Source organism: Juglans regia, chromosome 4 (genome assembly GCF_001411555.2).
Source record: "Juglans regia cultivar Chandler chromosome 4, Walnut 2.0, whole genome shotgun sequence".
Taxonomy (NCBI): domain Eukaryota; kingdom Viridiplantae; phylum Streptophyta; class Magnoliopsida; order Fagales; family Juglandaceae; genus Juglans; species Juglans regia.
Genome location: NC_049904.1, coordinates 34,263,993 through 34,284,386, shown reverse-complemented (window position 1 = coordinate 34,284,386; position 20,394 = coordinate 34,263,993). Strand labels below are relative to the sequence as shown.

The 20,394-nt window shown below is 33.3% G+C and overlaps 1 protein-coding gene and 1 pseudogene across 2 annotated transcripts in view; one reads left to right on the top strand and one right to left on the bottom strand.

Annotated features, from left to right (window-relative positions):
- The first annotated feature begins 7,078 nt into the window (after positions 1 to 7,078).
- LOC109005143 lies at positions 7,079 to 10,944 on the top strand (annotated as a pseudogene).
- A 1,848-nt stretch (positions 10,945 to 12,792) lies between these two features.
- Positions 12,793 to 20,394, bottom strand: part of LOC108990696 (1,4-alpha-glucan-branching enzyme 2-2, chloroplastic/amyloplastic-like) — a 31,282-nt gene continuing 23,680 nt past the window's right edge. The window contains exons 13-22 of one of the 2 annotated variants that reach the window (XM_035689324.1): positions 18,972 to 19,082; positions 18,274 to 18,402; positions 17,442 to 17,545; positions 15,954 to 16,098; positions 15,317 to 15,464; positions 15,069 to 15,169; positions 14,801 to 14,878; positions 13,838 to 13,993; positions 13,315 to 13,389; positions 12,793 to 13,214 (exon numbers count right to left, since the gene is read on the bottom strand). In XM_035689324.1, coding sequence (XP_035545217.1) covers positions 13,104 to 13,214; positions 13,315 to 13,389; positions 13,838 to 13,993; positions 14,801 to 14,878; positions 15,069 to 15,169; positions 15,317 to 15,464; positions 15,954 to 16,098; positions 17,442 to 17,545; positions 18,274 to 18,402; positions 18,972 to 19,082 — 1,158 coding nt within the window. In that variant the 3' untranslated portion in view covers positions 12,793 to 13,103. Of the gene's footprint in view, positions 13,215 to 13,314; positions 13,390 to 13,837; positions 14,066 to 14,800; positions 14,879 to 15,068; positions 15,170 to 15,316; positions 15,465 to 15,953; positions 16,099 to 17,441; positions 17,546 to 18,273; positions 18,403 to 18,971; positions 19,083 to 20,394 lie in introns of those variants that run through there. The other variant, XM_035689325.1, reaches the window with a different exon arrangement.

Genomic DNA, 20,394 nt, shown 5'->3' with positions numbered 1-20,394 from the left:
TAAAAAAAGGTTAATTTAGATTTACTGTTCATAATGGACAGTAATAAATGCTCTTTTAAGTAATAGGCAGATATATTTATATATAAGTCTTCAATTAAGAGGAAAAATAAAAGAACAGATGGGTTTTAAGCTATTTCATTTCTATTTCCTTTTCCTCAGTTGTCCACCAACAAAATAGAAAGATCAACGAATATTTTGTCAATCGGCTCTCTACTCTGCACATACCGTTCAAAGTTATCATTTGCGTGTTTTTTTTTAAATATATATATATATAGTGGTGATAAACGTGCAAAGCACGTTTGCCACATCTATCAAATTAAAGAAAAAAAATAAAATATAACTTTGAATATTAAAATAATCTAATGTATAAAAATAAAATTATTATTTATTTATGTTCATCATTTATTATGAAATTTAAATTATATTAAAAATTCAAATTAATTAGATAATTTTTTTTTCTTAAAAATGTACAGTAAAATTTTATTATTTATTTAATGATAAAAAATTAGCATTTTAATTATCTATTTTATGTTAGTTTAAATCAATATTTAAACTTCTATCGTTAGATTAAATCTGAAAAATAAAGATGAAGAGTTGTAATTTAAAACCTATAAACCAATATTTTTCCCCACCTTTCATTTCTCCCTCTCTCTCATTCCCCACGCACGATTGTGGTATTACGTCGCACATTGATATTCACACAGACGAACCTAAAAAGAAATAAAAAAACAAAACAAACGTGAAAAAAAAAAGAAAAAAACCTCTTTACTGTTCATACTGTTATGAACAATAATGAACAGTATAGGAATATGCGAAAAAAAAAACCACACAGCCTCTTTACTGTTCATTACTGTTGATTAACAGTAATATGATAGCCTCTTTTAAGATATAGACAGATATATATATAAATTGAAGTTAATTTTAAGTGTATGATAGAATATTTATATTTTAATTATCTATTTTATGTTAGTTTAAATCAATATTTAAACTTCTACCGTTAAATTAAATCTGAAGATTAAAAATGATATATCACTTTTAGTATTACTCTATAAAAGTCTAAATAATTTAAATAAAAATCTAAAAAATACTTATCACACAAATTTGATCCAATCAATTCAATTATATATACTTGCTTTTACAAATTCTAATACAATCACTAAAAATTCAAGAATTATAAATAAGAATTACATAACAATCTGACTATAAAGAAAGCATTTGACAGAAGTAATAATTTATTTTACTCTTTAGATGAATACAAAAAAAGTCTATTTAAAGAGAAAGAGGTAATATAAACACTTGCGGAAAAAAACATGCAAAAAAAAAAACTTTACACTGTTTATTACTGTTGATGAACGGTAATGAAGGTAATATAAATAATTGCAAAAATAAAAAAAAAAAAACCTCTACACTGTTTATTACTGTTGATGAACAGTGACATCAACAGTAATAAACAGTACATACATAGCCACTTTTAAGTATAAGCGCCTCTTGAGGCGTAGATATATATATATATATATATATATATATATAGACACACACATAATATACTAGCAGTAGGGTAAAGTCCAAGGGACGTTTGCCTTTTTTTATTTTTTTATTTTTTTTATCTAGTGATTGAGAAAGTGTTTTTTTAATGATATTGTGAATTTTTTATTTTTTTAAAAATGTTTATGATGATTAAAAAAATACATGAAAAAAAAAAGTGAAATATACATTCCGGACATATTTTCACGCTACTTTTTCTTTAGTTGTAAAAGTTCTTTTTAGTTAATTAAAAATATTATCATATTTAAATTATGTTAAAACTCTAATTATTTATATAGTTATACTTTTTTAAAAATATTTAACAAAATTTCATAATTTATTTAATGATGAAATATTAGTATTTTATAAATTAAATTTGAGAATTTATTTATGATATGATATTTATATGTTAATTATCTATTTTAAATTAATTTAGATCAATATTTAAATTTTTACCATTTGATCAAATTTGGAGAGTTATGATGAAGGGTTTGATTTAAATCTTAAAAAGTTTCATTTTTATCTCGCTTTCTCTTTCTCCCTCTCTCACCTTTTTTTTTACATAGTGATTAAGGAAGTGTTTTTTAATGATGTTGTGAATTTTTTTATTTTTTTTCAAAATGTTTATGATGATTAAAAAAATACATGAAAAAAAATAAAAATAAAAGTGAAATACACATTCAGGACACATTTTTGGACTACTTTTTTGTGGCCGTAGCAATTCTTTTTAGTTAATTAAAAATATTATCATATTTAAATTATGTTAAAACTCTAATTATTTATATAGTTTTATTTTTTTAAAAATATTTAACAAAATTTTATTATTTATTTAATGATAAAATATTAGTATTTTATAAATTAAATTTGATAATTTATTTTTGATATGATATTTATATGTTAATTATTTATTTTAAATTAATTTAAATCATTATTTAAATTTTCACCATTGATCAAATTTAAAGAGTTATAATGAAGGGTTAGATTTAAATTCCAAAAAATTTCTTTTCCCCTCACTTTCACTTTCTCCCTCTCTCTCTTTCCGCTTAGCCACAACTTCTCTCTCTCTCACCTGATCTCCTCCCTCAAGCAGTCGTGCGCCACCGTGGGTGTCACCGACCACGTTACCGGCTTCCCCTCACGCCGACGAGCAAACCCCACCGTCGAAGCCCCTTAGCAGCTCCTCCCTTCGCCGAACATGAGCAACCCAAAATGGATCTCAACGCTTGCGCCACCGCACCACCACCATCGAGCTCATCTTCCTCCAGCGATCACCCCTATGGACCTAAGCCACCGTCGAAGCCCCCATGGCATCCCTCGTCTCCCCGCATGGGTCTCACACAGTTTCTCCACCATACTACCGCCATACATTGTCCCCACGCCACCGCACCCACCATCGAGCTCCTCTTTTTCCGGCGACTACCCCCATGGACCCAAGCCACCGTCGAAACTCCCATGGCAGCCCTCGTCTCCTCGCAACTCCCTCTCCCTAAATGGGTCTCTCCGTTTATTGATTATTAAATATAATTCAATCAAGATATTGTATCCAGTGATTTTGTGATCTGTTGTGGTATTTTGTAATAATTTTGTGATGATTTTGTAAAGATGATTGCTGTGAGGATGTAGAGATGGACGAAGAAGGGAAATTTAAAATAAGAATACTGTTTATCATTGTTCATTACTGTTTATCTTACTATTCATCAGACGATACACACTTTTAAATATAAAGAGATATATATACGCACACATATATAAAAGGTTAATTGGCATCCTAGTATAGTAAGGTCGACAATGATAGAAGCGTTAGATCGGCCAGACGACAGTAATTAATTAGTTCATATTTTATTATTATTTTTATTTTTTTTTATTTTTTTTTTGTTTGTGCTATTTATTTGATTCAGTGATTGCGCTGATTTCTAGAATGAGCTTGGTTACTTTGAAATTAGTGGTACTTATGTAAAATCCTGTATGGCGTAAGATTTTCTAATTAATAAAAAAAAGCACGTTTGCCACATCAGTCAAATTGAAGAAAAAAATAAGGTGTAATTTCGAATATTAAAATAGTCTAATGTATAAGAATAAAATTATTATTTATTTATGTTCATCATTTATTGTGAAATTTAAATTATATTAAAAATTCAAATTAATTAGATAGTTTTTTTCTCTTAAAAATGTATAGTAAAATTTTATCATTTATTTAATGATGAAAAATTAGTATTTTATAAATTAAAGTTGATTTTTAGTGTATGATATAATATTATTCTCTTAAAAATATTCAGTAAAACTTTATCTTTTATTTAATGATGAAAAATTAGTATTTTATAAATTGAAGTTAATTTTAAGTGTATGATAGAATATTTATATTTTAATTATCTATTTTATGTTAGTTTAAATTAATATTTAAACTTCTACCGTTAGATTAAATCTGAAGATTAAAGATGAAGGGTTGGAATTTAAAACCTAAAAACTAATATTTTTCTCCACTTTTCATTTCTTTCTCTCTCTCATTCCCCACGCATGATTGTGGTATTACGTCGCACATGGACATTCACACGGACAAACCCAGAAAAAAATATTTACCGTTCATTACTGTTGATGAATAATAATATGATATGCGGAAAAAAATCATGCGAAGAAAATAAAAAACAACTTCTTTACTGTTCATTTGATAAACAGTAATAAATATAGTCACTTTTAAGTAATAGGAAGATATATATATATATATATATATAATTTAATGTATATATTAAGAAGAATTTTATACATCAATTACTATTCACTTTTATATTATTCACTTGTAATTTTTTTTTTCCATAAAATATATAAGTATTTTTTATAGAATGTGAAATATAAAATAATGAATAATGACTTACCCATAGAATTTTTCATATACCAATTAATTAGTATTTGTCAAAAGTAAAAAGAAATGCTAGCTCCCAGTTTCACCGGCTGTTGCTCGCCACACACCATTAGTGACATTTTTCATATGCTTTCTTTTTCCACAACTTGATCTTCGTTTTCGAGGCATAGGATGCTTTCATCCGTTTAGAATATGGAAAATGATACGCATGCAATTTTTTTTTTATAATTTTTTTTGCAATTTTAATTTAATTAACGGTCATTTTTATAAAATAATTCGTTAAAATAACTCACTATATATACATATTATGATGAACTAGTTATGTTTGGTTGTTGAACAAACTTGAACTCATCCCAATTCATCTATTCAATCATTAATGAAGTCCACTATTTTTTTAACTTCTCATAAAAAAAATAAATTCATCTCAACATATTTCATACATTTCAATGGGACCCAAATTTCAAACACATATTATAGATCAACTTATTTATATTTAAACACATTTCAATGTGACCTATAAAATATTATTATTTATAGATCAACTCAAATTATCTGAAACTATCTTAACGATTCTAAATGCAACCTTATACAAGTACGTACATGGTAGGGGTGTAGGCATCATGTGATATGTTAGAAATGACAATAAACTATACAATAGAAAAAAAGGGTGGCATTACAGCCACCAATTTTGGGTCTGGACTAGTGTAATTCATATTATTTTTTTATGCATTTTTTTAATAACCTTAAATATTTTTTTAAATCATAATATCATTAAAAAATACTTCATTAATCAATAAAACAAAAAAGTGTTAGAGAGACTTTCTCTCCGGATACAAAACATTTTCCTAAAAAAAAAAAACATTTTAAGGAAGGGGAGAAAAGTAAAACAAAAAAACAACAGAGATCAGTGAGTCAATGACAATGGATAAGGTTTATAATTAGCTTTTGAATAAGAAGAAAATATATTAATAAATATAAAGTATTACGTCGAAATTAGAGTCTCATTGTCATAATTGGATTTAATGGAACTGTAATGACAGTTGCAACATGGAATTGCAATATGAGTTTGAAAGTGTGAGGGGAGAAATCCCCAGGGCCCGGGCCCAAGCCCAGGCCCAAGCCAATGTATAAGGTTTGGAGTGGGGCCGGGTTAGCCCAACCCAGAAGGCTGAACATAAGGCAGGGTACCCTGACAGAAGGATATAAGGTGAGCAGGACAACCTGACACCTAACTGATCGACCATTAGGGACATCTCCGTCCCTGACACAGCTGTCCGGGCGGCATAAGAGGATGAACATGCCTGACTAGGACCACGCTACATTTAATGGAACAGGAGCGAGCACGTCATGACAGGAGCCACGCAACATTCAATGCGTTATGGGGATTGGCACACTACAACACGCCCCTTGGGTGTCAGCAACAACCATGGTCTGGCCTGGCAGGTCTGCAGGGAAGCAGGAGGCTGGCAAGGACACCTGATCCACGGAGCTCCATACCAACACCATCACCTCGGGATTCACCCTGATCAGGTATAAATATCCATCTCTCAATCGAGAATGGAGTTACTTATACTCTTAAATACTTCTACTCTTATTCTCCCTAAGTTTTAATTTTCTCTGTCTCCTATCTTAAACCAACTTGAGTGTCGAAAGTATTACAACTTCCAAGCCCCCCATCCTCTATCTTAACAAGAATCAAGTTTGAGCACTACATCGTGGAGTTGCTCAAATCACTAAACACGACATCAACATAAAGTTTTAAAGTTATAAACAAAAAAGTAATTTAGGATCTCTTTTCACTCTCATATACTATATTCATTTCTCTCCTCTCTTCTATCCAAAATTGCAGATTATTTCCTCCTGTTCTCTCTCTCTTTAAGAGCATTCTCATTGGATTAGCTAAAAGCTAAATCCAATGAGAATTTAGCTATTAGGTCAATAAATTGCTCACATTGAATTAGCTATTTGGAATATAGCTACAGTAATATCCAAACTAATTTTCAAATTTGGAACACACTATTCATTCATCAAATCCTTTTTATATTATTTATTTATCTCTCATTTTAATATTAATTATTTATCTCTCTATTTTAAATGACAATTGAAAAAATATAATTAGAATACAATTACAAATTAATATATAATATTATAAATAGTAAAATATGATAAAATAAAATAAATTTATAATTAAAAAAATTAAAAAATTTTCAAAATTATTAATTACTCATTACTATATAATGAATAAATGGATAATTCAATTTGGAAATTTGATGTGAATAGTCAAAATTAAATTCATCTTATATTATTTTATTGTTATATAATGAAAAAATAGCTATTTCAATATAAAAATTTATAAAAATAAAATAATTAAAAGTTAAATTCATCTTACATTCATAAAAAATATATTTTAATTTAACCATTCCAACGAGTGCTCTAACTATCTACTTGTTCCAGTTTTTAATTATATTCTAGTTGTCTTTTTCTCTCAAATGTCTTGTCTGACTGTCTTTTGCTCAAGTGCCCTAGGCTTCTCCACGTGTTAAACAAACTTTGCAGGCTTTCCTGTCAGAAGCTCTCTCTCTCCGAGGTATCGGCCAAAGATACAAAAGAACACGGAAGTCTCTGCGAATGCTTCTATAAATTCTGTTAAAATGCCCAACACACCAGGCTAACTACCGCCTCCCCGGCTCTCTCTCCATGGACTTCCATCCGAAGGAACTGAGAAACCAGCCTGACTCAGACAAACAACCTTCTGCAAAGGTACCAAAGCCCTTCCTTGAGCCCCACCAACAGCAGCCACAACCATCTGGCTCTGCTCTCCCTTTGTTAACACCCGAACCCAACAGCAAAATCGGCTCCCTGTTAGCATTTCCTGATTCAGCATTAGCTGCAACCAGGTTTCCCGGTAAGATTTCCCCCTCTTCTTTCCGGCCTTTCTTCTCAATTACCTTTTTCCTTTTAATTTGGTTTGATGCGTTTAGCCCTATGATCTTTTCTGGGTCTGTTTTTATATTTTGTCTGCTAGGGATGGGTAGCTATTTTAGCTTGGCCCAGAGGCAGGAGCTTGAGCTGCAGGCTTTGATATTCAGGTACATGTTGGCAGGTGCTGCTGTTCCTCCTGAACTTCTTCAGCCAATAAAGAAGAGCCTTCTTCATACTCCATATTTCCTCCATCACTCCCTTCAGCATTACCCACATTTTCAGCCAGCTAGTAAGTTCTGAGTATCATTGTACTTTACGAGGCAGTATTTTTATGCCAATGAGGATAGCAAGAACACCCTTAAACTTTTGCAACTCGCCATTTCGTATTAATTATAAATTAATACGATGTCACTTGAATGCATTTGGACTAGTATTTAATTTTTTTTCTTATTTCATTCATTCCTTTTAAACACTTTTGCATAAGATTACAATACTATGCTCGGTGCTTCGACATGTTGCCTGGGCGCAGCGAAAATTATAAATTTTTCTTCCTTTCCTCGGTCATGATTTGTCTTGAACTGCTCGGGATCGGCTGCATGAATTATTACGGAAGCAAGAACTACCGTATTTGACAAGTACTTTCCGATTTTATTAAATCTATCTCATTCATGATTTGCTACTGAAATGTGTAGCCACGGTTACATGTTAGTTGTTTGTTGTATGCATAATATATATAAATGATTGCCGCTGTTGCATAACTTTATCTGTGGTTGAACATTTTGTATCAGTGATGCAATCAGGGTACTGGGGAAGAGCTGCCCCTGGATCCAGAGCCCGGGCGTTGCCGGAGAACGGACGGCAGAAAATGGCGGTGCTCGAGGGACGTGGTGGCTGGTAAGAAGTACTGCGAGCGCCACGCGCATCGAGGCCGAAACCGTTCAAGAAAGCCTGTGGAAATCCCCACATCCATCACTACTAATTACTCTGCTACCGAAGCTTTTAGTGGTGGTGAGACTCTCAAACTCAAAGCCACCACTCCCACTGCCGCTCTGCCCTTGGAAACGGTGGCTGGTGCAATCCATTTTGCTCTTTCAGGACCGTCCCCTTCCAGTATTGATCTCCTCCAGTTTAATCCAAGGTAGATAAATAATCTTTGTTTCTTTTGGGTGTAATTACTAATTATTATGCATTTTCTAAAAAATTAGGCTTCGTTTTCGTTTCGACAGTCAAAGTGAAAGTATTTTATCTATTTCATTATTATAATGTTTTTAAATTTTTATATAAAATATAATAATGTTTCTAAATTTTAAAATAATAATAATATTAAAAATAATATTCTACTAATATTTTATTTAACTTTCAACTTTCATTTATCATCATTACAAAATACTAAAGCTTATTATATATCGCCATCATAAATTATTATATATACAATTGGATTATAATATTGAATAATGATATGTCTTTCTCATTTTGACTATTTATATGTTTAATTTTTTTTAATTTTTTTTATTAATTAAAAAAGCGACAATTAATGTGTTGATATTTAAAAAATAATATTTAAATATATTTAAAAAATATTTGAAAAAAAAAAGAAAAAAAAGAAAAGTATAATTTACACTCCGGGCACACTGAGTGAGCGAATTAAGAGTGCATCTAGCCTATAATATTACCAATTCTTCTACATACAACCGGGTTGAGGACCCATAGCGGAACTGGCTGCCACGTTAGTCGATAAAATAATAATAATAATAAAAAAAGACAAAACATGAAACATATTGTATGCGAATTGGGAGGGAAACGAAAACAAAATAAAGGAAGAGATTTCGAGCTAAATCGATGACTCTAAAACCTTACCGTGGACATCACGACACTCAAAAATAGGAAGACAGCCAGAGGAAACACGGGTATGTGGCAACATACCAATTGGATGGGGGTTCCATGACCTTGACACAACCCATTTGTTTATATTTTCCGCATCACCGGATCTTGTTACCGCAACTTTGCTCTTCATCTGGTTAAGTTTGACCAACTCTAGCTTCTTAGATGCTTGATTGATGGATTCCTCTTGCTGGTGAATAGATTCGTCATAGAAGGGATTTCTTCTTCAGTAACATATAGATTTGATGAATCTTAAGAGGGAAGTTTTTTGAATTTCTCGATCAAAAAGCTCTGTCCCATCAACTGGGCAAGATGGAGGGCTGAATCCATAAGCTGCTTATAGCCTGAAGTTGATACCAGAAGACATTTATGCAGAAGCTCTAAAAGAACGGTTTTCGATACATTTGTTTCTGTTGGAATCAAAGGGGTCGGGGGGAAAGGGAAAGTGGGATTCTATACGTGGAGGGGGGGGAAGAAGGGGGGTCGTTTTGTTTATGCAAAACGATGCGTTTTCATTTTGCCACGTGGGCGTCGATTCCGCACCGGGTCTTCAAGTCGATTGTATCTAGAGTTTTTGTTTGCAGTGGGATCTCAATGGGGATTTTTAGCCATGTGCTATTCTCTACAACAGAACGCATGCAATATTATAGGCCTAGCAAAACATGTCTCAAATATGGGAAGAGCTTTGCTACACAACTTCTACCACACTCCACACTCCACACTTCACATTTTTTTAAATTTTTTAAATTTTTAATATTTTTAAATTTTTTTTGAGTTTATTTTTTTTAAATTATTTTAAAATTTCTAATTATTATTCATATAATAAATATTTGATAAAAGAAAAAAATAATAAAAATTAAAAATAATGTGGAGTGTAGAATATTAAAAAGTTGTAAAGATTTTTTGATATGAAAAAGACTCTAACCATTTCTCTTTTTTTTTTTTTTTTTAATTTTAATAGAAGACTCCAACCATTGCTTTTGAATAGACGTTGATTGTGTTGTCCAAGCTTTGTCTTTAGGTTGTGTTTGGATGTTGAAGTGAGTTGAGTTGAGTTGAGTTGAGATGATAAAATATTGTTAAAATATTATTTTTTAATATTATTATTATTTTAAAATTTGAAAAAGTTGAATTATTTATTATATTTTGTATTGAAATTTGAAAAAGTTGTAATGATGAGTTGAGATGAGTTGAGATGAGTTTGAGATCCAAACATGTTGTCCTCAGCTTTATTTTTTGCCTTATCTTGTACTTTCGTCCGTAGTTTCGCAGGGTCCAAAACTGATAACAAGGGCCTCTTTGAAGCCCAAAATAAAGAATCTGCAGATGGTAAATCTGATAGGCATATCCTGCGCCCTTTTTTCGATGACTGGCCGCGATCTCTTCAACAATACGATAATGCTGGAAGCAAGGCGAGCCCCATGAACTCTGCCACCGGCCTCTCCATTTCAACGCCCGGAAATTCATCGTCGGATGTGTCGTTGAAATTGTCTACTGACGTTCGAAATGAGCCAGGCTCCCGGGATGGCAATGCAGAGCCGGAGCAACTACATATGGATTGGCTGCTGCTGGATGGGCAACAAACCATGTGACTTCCATGGGGGATCCGCTAGCAGAAGCATTCAGATCTTCAACGTCCAATTCATCGACAAGGAGTGTTCTTCATCAACTGCCCCGTGTATCTGCCTCTCAGGCTAGCGTTGTTGGCACCTGAATTTAGTCGAGTCTTTACGTCCTTGTGATAACTCGCTCTTGTATAATTAGTTGCGTGGAACTCTGTGTTTGATTGTTTTAGATTGTGTCTGAGTAGTGAGATATTTTTAAGTAGAGAAATTCTATTTGCAGTCCTGAAGTGGGGACTGTATGTGCAGACACATGCTTAAATGAGAGAAAACATTATTTTAGGAGGGATAATTTTGTAACTTTACAAAATTTTAAAGTTAAAATAGCCTAGGCCTGCACATGCAGTCCCCAAGTGGGGACTGTACCTAGCATTGCTCTTTTAAGTATTATGTGAATAATAATAATAAAATAATAAATAATATATTTTAAAAATATCTAAAATATTTCAATACCTAAACTAGGGCTTAACTGCAAGAAAATTGGTACCGTCTCTTTTGTCTCGTATCCCAAATAAATTTGCGAGTTGGAACTTGGGCCATGATCCCGATTCCCGGGGCATGCAAAATCCTCTGGGATCAATTGCTGTTGCAGATCAGACATGACATCCCCGTACGAGGATATAAATATAGGGAAAATGCTAAGTCTACAGAAATTCTTTACCGAAACCATTTACCGAAGGAAATTGCTTCTCCCACAGAAGGTGGCCACCGAATGTATTTTTTTTATTTTTATTTTTTTACTTAATTGTTAAGTAATTATTTTAAAATGAATATATATTTTTTATTTTTAAAAAATAAATATTTAATAAATTTTAAAAAAATGTTTGAAAAAAAAGAAAAAAGATGAAAAAAAATTTACCTATTCGGGGGTAGTTTCGGTTGACTCATTCTGTGGGAGTAGCACCGTCCAGAAATATACATGCACCTATTCCGATCAGATATATTACCTCGTAATAAATCAGAGCATTAACATAAATAAAAAATCTTTACAACCTCTTAACACTCTACACTCTACATTATTTTTAATTTTTATTATTTTTTTATCAAATATTTATTATATGAATAATGAATAGAAAATTTGAAATAATTTAAAAAGAATAAACTCAAAAAAATTTTAAAAAATATAGAGTATGGAATGTGGTGGAGGTTGTGTAGCAAAACTCTAACATAAATATAAACAACACATTATACAATATAATATATAATAATATTTTTTTAAAATAATAATATTTTTATAAGATATTTTACAAAAGAGTAAAGCTACTCTCACCGCTCTCGATCCCGTTATATTTTTTTTAATATTTTTTTACTTAATTATTAAATAAGTATATTTTAATGATATTATAATTTTTTTATTTTTTTTAAATATTTTATAGTGTTAAAAAAAAATACATGTATAAAAAAATAAAATAAAAAAACACCATTTTACACTATGGGTGGCTCCCAGCGGGATTGGGAGGGTAGCCACCCTTTACAAAAACATCTACTTTTATAAAATATTTTATAAAAATATCTTTAATTTAAAACATAATTATATAAAATATTATAAAAAATATTGTGTAAATCATTTTCCTAACCTTATTAGTGTTTAGTGCCATACATAAAAGTCTTTCTGACATCCACAGCGCCTACAATAATTCGGCTTTAGCTTACGAGATAATGTTGAGTTTTTTTGTGTGTTCAGCCTAGTTTTGTTTAGTGGCAACCCGATTTGATGATGCAACCTAACGATAATTGGTTGGTTTCAATTTTCTTAGTGATTTTTAATAAAGCTTGTCCATGTTCAAAATTTAAAACTTGGTTTAGCTCTTGAACCGGTCCGACCCAACCCGCAATTAGGGTTTATGTGCTAATCATCCTGATTAGGATTTCGCCACACGTACACATATATTGTACTTTTGTAAGGCCACTCATATTGTATTGTTGCATAGTATATTTGACTTAAAAAAAATAAAATTATATGAAGTAGACGTAGACACGTTGTCGAACCACATAAATCTTTTGTTCGTGTGTGATTGATTTCATTTTTCGCTGTATTTTTTCTTCTTACCGATCCCAACATATAATACATACAGAATGAATGCCACATTTATGATCCTAGGATTGGTCTACCTTGTGCTCCGGAATGATATGTGTGCTGAATGTTCTACGTCTACTCCTGTTCTTCTCATGTATAATCTCTGCAAGCTTGGCTAAAATTTACAGGGATCGAATTGCTTCTAGTAGCCATTAGATATTAGGGCTATATCCAAGAGTGCAGCAAGACAAACATTGCATGGGGAAAAGGTTGATTGAAATCAAATCAGCGTTTCAGTCTCCAGTCCATCGTCTGCTAGAGCATAGACCACTGCTGTTCGACACGGTGCATATACTAGGAAAGAATGGGGCCGATCATCATACCACCCATCCTGCATAGGCATCCACCAAAGTTCAATAACATTGTTCACCACAGGGGAGAAAGGCAGAAAAAAGTGGAACTAAATTTGTGTCCTGAGAGAAGTTTCTTACAGAGCTGAAGTAGTCGGCACGGTGATCAATCCTACAAAAGCCTCCAAATAAGGGGTCATCTGAATCCAAAACAATCTGCAAGAAGGGATGCAGCATAGTTTATTTATTTATTTTTAAATAAATAAAAAAATCATCCTTTGAGAAGGAAACAGAAACTTGAAGTATGCTCTAAATGTAAAATAATAATTAAAAAAAAAAAAAACAGAGACCGTTATTGACAGACATATTGGACAGACATGCGCTCTACATGCCCATGCATTTACAAAGTTCGATTGTCCACTCAAAATGGTAATGAATCGAATCTCCAATTGTGCACAAACTGTCTTGCCTGATCCTTTTCCCACGCATTACCACCATCGCCAATATTTTCTAATTTAAATTGTTGCCAAGATCTTGGGTGCCTCAAGATGCAGCTTTCAAAAAATCCAATGGCAATGACCACCAGAAAGGTATCTAGTTTTTTGGTACACATTCTTTAAGCTATAAAAAACATCTGCCGAGTGAAAAGTTACAAATATGATACCTTATATTTTCCTGGCTTCAAGCAGCCCACTCGGTAGTCTGAATAGCTGTTGCTCCAATGAAAATTAAAGACAAAGACAAGGTTCCCCCTTTCGAAGACTATAATCCTATCTCCTTCATCCTTTCGTGACACATATTGGTGCTCAGAAGTCATGAACTGCATCAACAGTCAACCACTGAATCATTTTCCATTCTAAAAGGACCACTTAATGCCACGAGTAGCATAGATCTGCAGGGAAAGCAGCTCTCAAATAACGATGAAAAATTATGCAAATCTGGCATACAATAACCAATTACTTCAGAAAAGTTACAATCATGTAAATCTATGAATTAAGAACCATATCCCACAGACTGCCCGTGATAAACCTTTGCCCAGCAAGAAACTGAATCACCTGATTTGGGTGACAAATAACTCTTTCTGGATATGTGAAATACGATTTGATAAGGGCAAAGTTAAAGGGATAGATAAATGAATAAATCGCCACAATAATGATTAAGGGACATGGAATAAATACCAAAATCCAAGGATTCCAAAGGCGCTCTCTTTTTTTCCTTTTGCCCCTCTCTTCTCATCATTCAGTGGAACCAACAAAATCTTAATTTTCATATGAAACAGATAATCAATAAGGACAATAGATTTTTTTATCGGTAAGTTTCATGTGCACTTGGTGGCTCTTGAAACGCAACCTCAACCTTCGTCCTATTCTTGTAGGGGGAGCAAGTGCGGTTAGAGCTGGAGTACAGTGGTTTTGGGACTTTGTTTTTAACCAAGATTCGAAACAGCAGTCAATAGATAATATCACACAAAACATCATCTCAGGCTACTTACTTCTCACAAGATATTATTGGGGTTTCACAAGCTTACCTAACAAAAGAATCAACACAGGCAAGTAGATAGACAAATACACAATTAGGACCTCTGCAACTGAATACAGCTTTCTATTTAAGCAAAGAAAGAACTTACACCATAAGTTTCTTCTAGATGCTGCATTGCCTGATCAAATTCTTGCATTCCATGATACCTTAGATAATCTGCGTCCCCCTGGTGCATGTAATCAATAAGCACAAATGTAATATTTATCAAGTTGCATTTAACACATAAAGAAGAACGTAAGCAAGTGCATATTTCACTGCTGAGTGTTACTGTGACTTGGATGAATCTCAGTTAACCAAAAAACTGATGCTTAGAGGTAAGTGATAACTGATGACAGGCATATCAAGAAGGAACTTACAAGATCAAATCTTCGCCTGCATTTATCAAAACTGAAATTGTTCCCAGGAATTACTTTACCACCAGGAGGATGTTGATCACCCCTAGGAAAATCAATCCACTCTGAAAAAGGAAAATGAAAAAATAGTATCACATCTACATCTGTTGAGAACAATGAAAACCGACATTGATTCAATTTAACAGTCATAAACAAAAAGAGGAATCATAAAATAAATTGAGAAGAGTACAAAGACATTGACTTTTAGTTACCAGGATGTCCAAATTCATTTCCCATAAAATTCAAATATCCCTCTCCACCCAATCCCATAGTAATCAGCCTGATCATTTTGTGCAATGCTATTCCACGATCAATAAGGGGAGTTGCTGGTCTGTCTAAAGCCATGAATTCGTACATGTCCTGAAACAGAGATCAACAAGATTGGAATGAGCATGGGAACGTGTTGATGCACCAGTATATGAGCAACAAAGCTTTAACAATACAAATCAAATCTCCTAATCTTTTGTCTTTATCATACAAATATCTTCAAAAATACCGTGAAAATAAATAATGGCATTATATACCAGAATGACGTGCAATCACCAAGCCTGATTTATTTCTTAAGAAAAAATCAACATGGTAACTAATATATTGATCAAATGTTAACTTGGAATAAAATTTCCTGTATTAAGTATGTCAAGATAAACAACCAAAAATTGTAGATATATAACATTACTGTACTTGACATATGGTACCAGATAATGCTCTCATTTAGGCACAGCCGCACAAGATACTGATCTTCATATGCAGAAAGCTCATATAGAAGAAAAAAAAGAGGATTTTTCTTTAAAATGGCATCAATACAATTTTAGAAGGAAATCATTATGAACAGTACATGTAAGAGCTTACCTTGTCCATCAACCAGAATGCAATTGTCTTGTCACCAACAAGAGCTTGGTCATGACTTTCGGCATAAGCAATGCACTTTTCCAACCACCTTCTGTTGGTGAGCGTGTAAACAATATCACCCACTTTCCAGTCCTCATCCCTCTTCCTGCAAACATATCCATAACATATCCATAAAAAAGCCAAAAAAAAAAAAAAAAAAAGCATTTGTTAAGTCATATAATCCCCATGTCCTGCAGAAGTTGTATTCTCCTTCTGCTTGCTTTATTGCTAGCTTCCTGATTTTCGGCTTACCTTTTATTTGAAAGTGAACAAGTACATGAAATCACTTGTAATTAATGTTAAAGAAAAATGTCACTTTGAGAAAGAAAACAAAAATCTGACTTTTTAGCCAGAACAATTATATTGGGACATTTAAAAAGGGAAAAATATAGACTATTGTAGAGGAATCAATTTGAGAGTGTTAGAGAGAGCACGATTTGATGTAAACTTCCCACGAAAAAACTGAACATTATGCAACAAGTGTTGCTGATCCATGCTCTGATGCATTTCTTTTCATGAACGACCTACCTGCCCATCCTTCCAAACTCAGAGATGTGTGTTAACAAATATCACAGCACCAGAACATCAAATCTATAAAACTTTGTTTATATCATCTACTGGCTGGGGACTCCATGTTGACGTGTTTGAAGGAGGTTTGTGACTATATCTAAAAATCACAATAATAGTGAAGTAAATTCCAGACCACCAAATACGTTATAAGATTTGGGGGCTTATCCCACTCGATTACCTTACAATCTTCCGCCTTCACCAACACAAGAAACCTTATGTAGAATTTACACGCATGCACTAAAACTTCTCCTACGCTCTTCTGTAGATCTTTGACACTTCCTAGCCCTCTGTCCACTGTTAGGAAGACATGCTTAAATTCCTGGATACCTCTCGAACACTTCTAGGATATATTATTATCACACAGTAGACGTAATGAAGGGATTAGCACGTGTCTGCCTCTCATTTTTATAATGAAAGAATTTAAATAGAGCACAAATTATACAAATGCATATAAAAAATACAGAGGCGAAGTTTTAAGCAGCAAAAGTGATATATAGATATGGTAAAGTATGAACTAAGAGATGGAGGAACAAAAGGCATGTCTCAAACATATGATAGATTTGCAAGTAAATCTACATATGAACACTAGGCCCACAAGTGTCTTTATCTTTGGGACTTTTTATATCAGCACGTCAATCACCATAAGCAAGTTTCGCTTCCATGTCTGTGCTTCATAGTGGTACTGAGTCTCTTCCTCGTTTTCTTATTCCAACTTTTTCATGCCCTCCGACTTTAATAATTGATGGCAAGTGATTGAAGAGGAATTCTAGTTTGAAGGTTAAGTAGTATCTTCTCAACTTGAATATGAATTATGACTCAAAAAATAAATGAAGACAAATCTACAAAGACAAAAATTCCTGGTTACTTATAGCAACGTACTTGAGAAGCTCAATCCATTTATCAGCAATCGCCATGTGAAGGCGGTAATCAAAGCCCACACCACCATCTTCAACAGGAATGCAGAATGTTGGCATTCCACTGACCTGTAGAGAACAGAATTTTCAAGATAAGCATAACAGCCAGTGAGAAGGACTAACAGTCTCATCTTATCAAGTTGAGACTTCAGAGTCATAATTTCTACTTGTGTCCTTCCACTTTTCTGTTCTTCAGACTATTCCCCTTTCTGCATCATTTGGCTCATTTTCACCATCCCAACGTACTCATAAAAGGTGAAATTGGTTGTCGAGGACTATTACAAAATGTACTCATATTCCCATTACAAAAGAGTTCAGATTCACCCAATTCAAATCTCCTTACCAAACCAAATCACTATCCTTCTTGTACAGAGAGCAGATGCCAACCATTAACCATTAAGAGGATACAAAAGGAATTATGATGAAAGGGACATTCAAAGCAATCAATTATACCAGGAAAAGTGGTATAAAGAAAAAATTTTCATCACAAAGATGAATATTCGCAGTTGAACATAGTAAACAAAGCACTTTTTACTAAATGGAAGTAAAGGTCTGAAGTGAGACAATTCATATGGAGCAGTTACTTTTGCTAGCTATAGGCTTCATCAAGATGACTGTTGCAAGCTACTAGAAATTTTGAGAATTCATGGTTATAGGTAAGATACACTAACTGCTCTCTGTACAAGATGGTCTTAGGTAAGATATAATTAAACTTGTAAATCCGCATCAGACACTCCAAGGGAGAAAAATGACTTTTAGAAAAAGGTGCTTAATATGATTCAGATTGGATGGCATACATCTTCACCAATGCTAACAGCTTCAGGATGAAGTCCATGAATGACATCATTGACCAGCATCAAGTAAATCACAGCATCTACATCAGTTGTGAATCCAAAATACTCACTATAGTTTCCAGTAAAAGCTACCTAAGGTAAGAACAGAAGAAAGGTACTGTCAGGGAAACTAATCATAATAAAACACCAATAAGATATGTACACTATGCAATCTGTCCTTTGGGAACTATCAACAACTGAATATATAGCTAACTCTTAGGGGTAGTCAAATGTAGTTAAAAAAGTATTATTAAAATATACTATGAACAGTTAAATTCACCTATTTTGATCAGATTAAGCTCATAGAACTAGTAATGATTCAACATGGTATTAGAGCAGAGGTCTTGAGTTTGATCCCTGATTCAACTCTATACTTTTTGTTTGTGTTGGGTCAAATTACTAATGTGGGGGTTTGACCTACACACGAGGGAGTGTTAAAAAATGATTAGATGATTAAATTCGCATATTCCCGTTAGTTTAGACTTTTGGGACAAGTGGTGATTTAAAGTGTACAAATAGATCCCTTACAAATTATTTCCGTTATTTATGTTGTATGTCCCCCTTGGTAGTTAGACATTATTTTTGAACTTAAAGCATGTAACCAACTCATCATATCACAACAAGAAACACAAAGGTACACCACTGAAGCATATAGATAATACCTGCAGTCCATGGTGCGTGTACATCATTGATGTCACACCATCAAATCTGAACCCATCAAACCTATATTCTTCTAACCACCATCTTGCATTTGATAGGAGAAACCTTAGTACCTATATTAAGAAGAGCAATCTAATCCCATTAGCTATAGGATAGTATGAAAAAATAAAAGCAAAATTCATTATTATATATATATACTATGAAGAAGTATGCTGAAAAAGCAATTAAAATTCATCATTATTATATAATATAAAGTAAAGAATCCATAAGTTAAAATAAAACAAAAAGGTGTTCATAGATATTTGTCCTAATTAGTTTCGGGCTTTTTCTCTCCGTACACGGTTCTTTCCTTTCCTTTCGTTTCCGATGGAGGTTATGGGCATTTGAAGGCGTTCTTTCTGGCAATATTGGAAGGAAAATGTCTTTCCACGAAATGTGTTACTATTGAATCTAAGTTGTTAGAGGTGAGTAGGGATGGACATTATGTGCACTTAATCGAGAAAGAATGGAAAGTTGTAAAAACTATGAGCTTGGGGCTAGAGATAGTGCGTTGGTTTTCTATAACCTTGGAGGAGAGTCTAAAGGCTATGAGAAAGGGTTTCTACACTGCTCATCGGGATGGGGACAGGGGTTATATTGCACAACGTGTATGTTTTGATCATGGGTGGAGGTGGGCTTTTGTGGGTGTGTATGGGCCTAATTTGGATAGAGATAGAAGTTATCTGTGGGAGGAATTGGCGGGTTTGTATTCCTTATGAAATTTGCCTTGGTGTTTATGTGGAGATTTTAATGTTGTTCGGTTCCCTAGTGAGAGGGCGGGGGCATCTACGTCGACAGGGGCTATGGAAGATTTCTCGGAGCTGATTTTTCATTTGAATCTTGTGAACCTCCCTTTGGTAGGGACTTATACTTGGTCCAACAGTAGAGGGTGGTCAAGATTGGATAGATTTCTAATCTCTTCTTTTTGGGAGACGCACTTCCTGGATTTATGTCAAAAGAGGTTGCCACGCGTATGTTTTGATCACTTCTCAATTTTGCTTGATTGTGGTGGCATTCATGGGGGTAGGTGTTATTTCAAATTTGAGAATATGTGGCTTTATGCTGAAGGATTTGTAGAAAAGGTAAGGACTTGGTGGGCTGATTATTCTTTTGACGGTACCCCTAGCTTTATTGTTGCGGGTAAACTTAAAGCCCTTTAGACTGATTTAAAGAAGTGGAATGATGAAGTTTTTAGACATATGGAAGTGCAGAAAAATCTTCTTTGGGAAGAGTTGCATGCATTGGAGGAGGGGGAGGATAATGAGGAGTCTTTGTTAAGAAAGACCGTGGTTGTAGCTGAAATTAAGAAGGTTTTGTTGATTGAAGAAATATCTTGGAGGCAAAAATCTAGGACGCTTTGGTTGAAGGAGGGAGACAAATGTACTA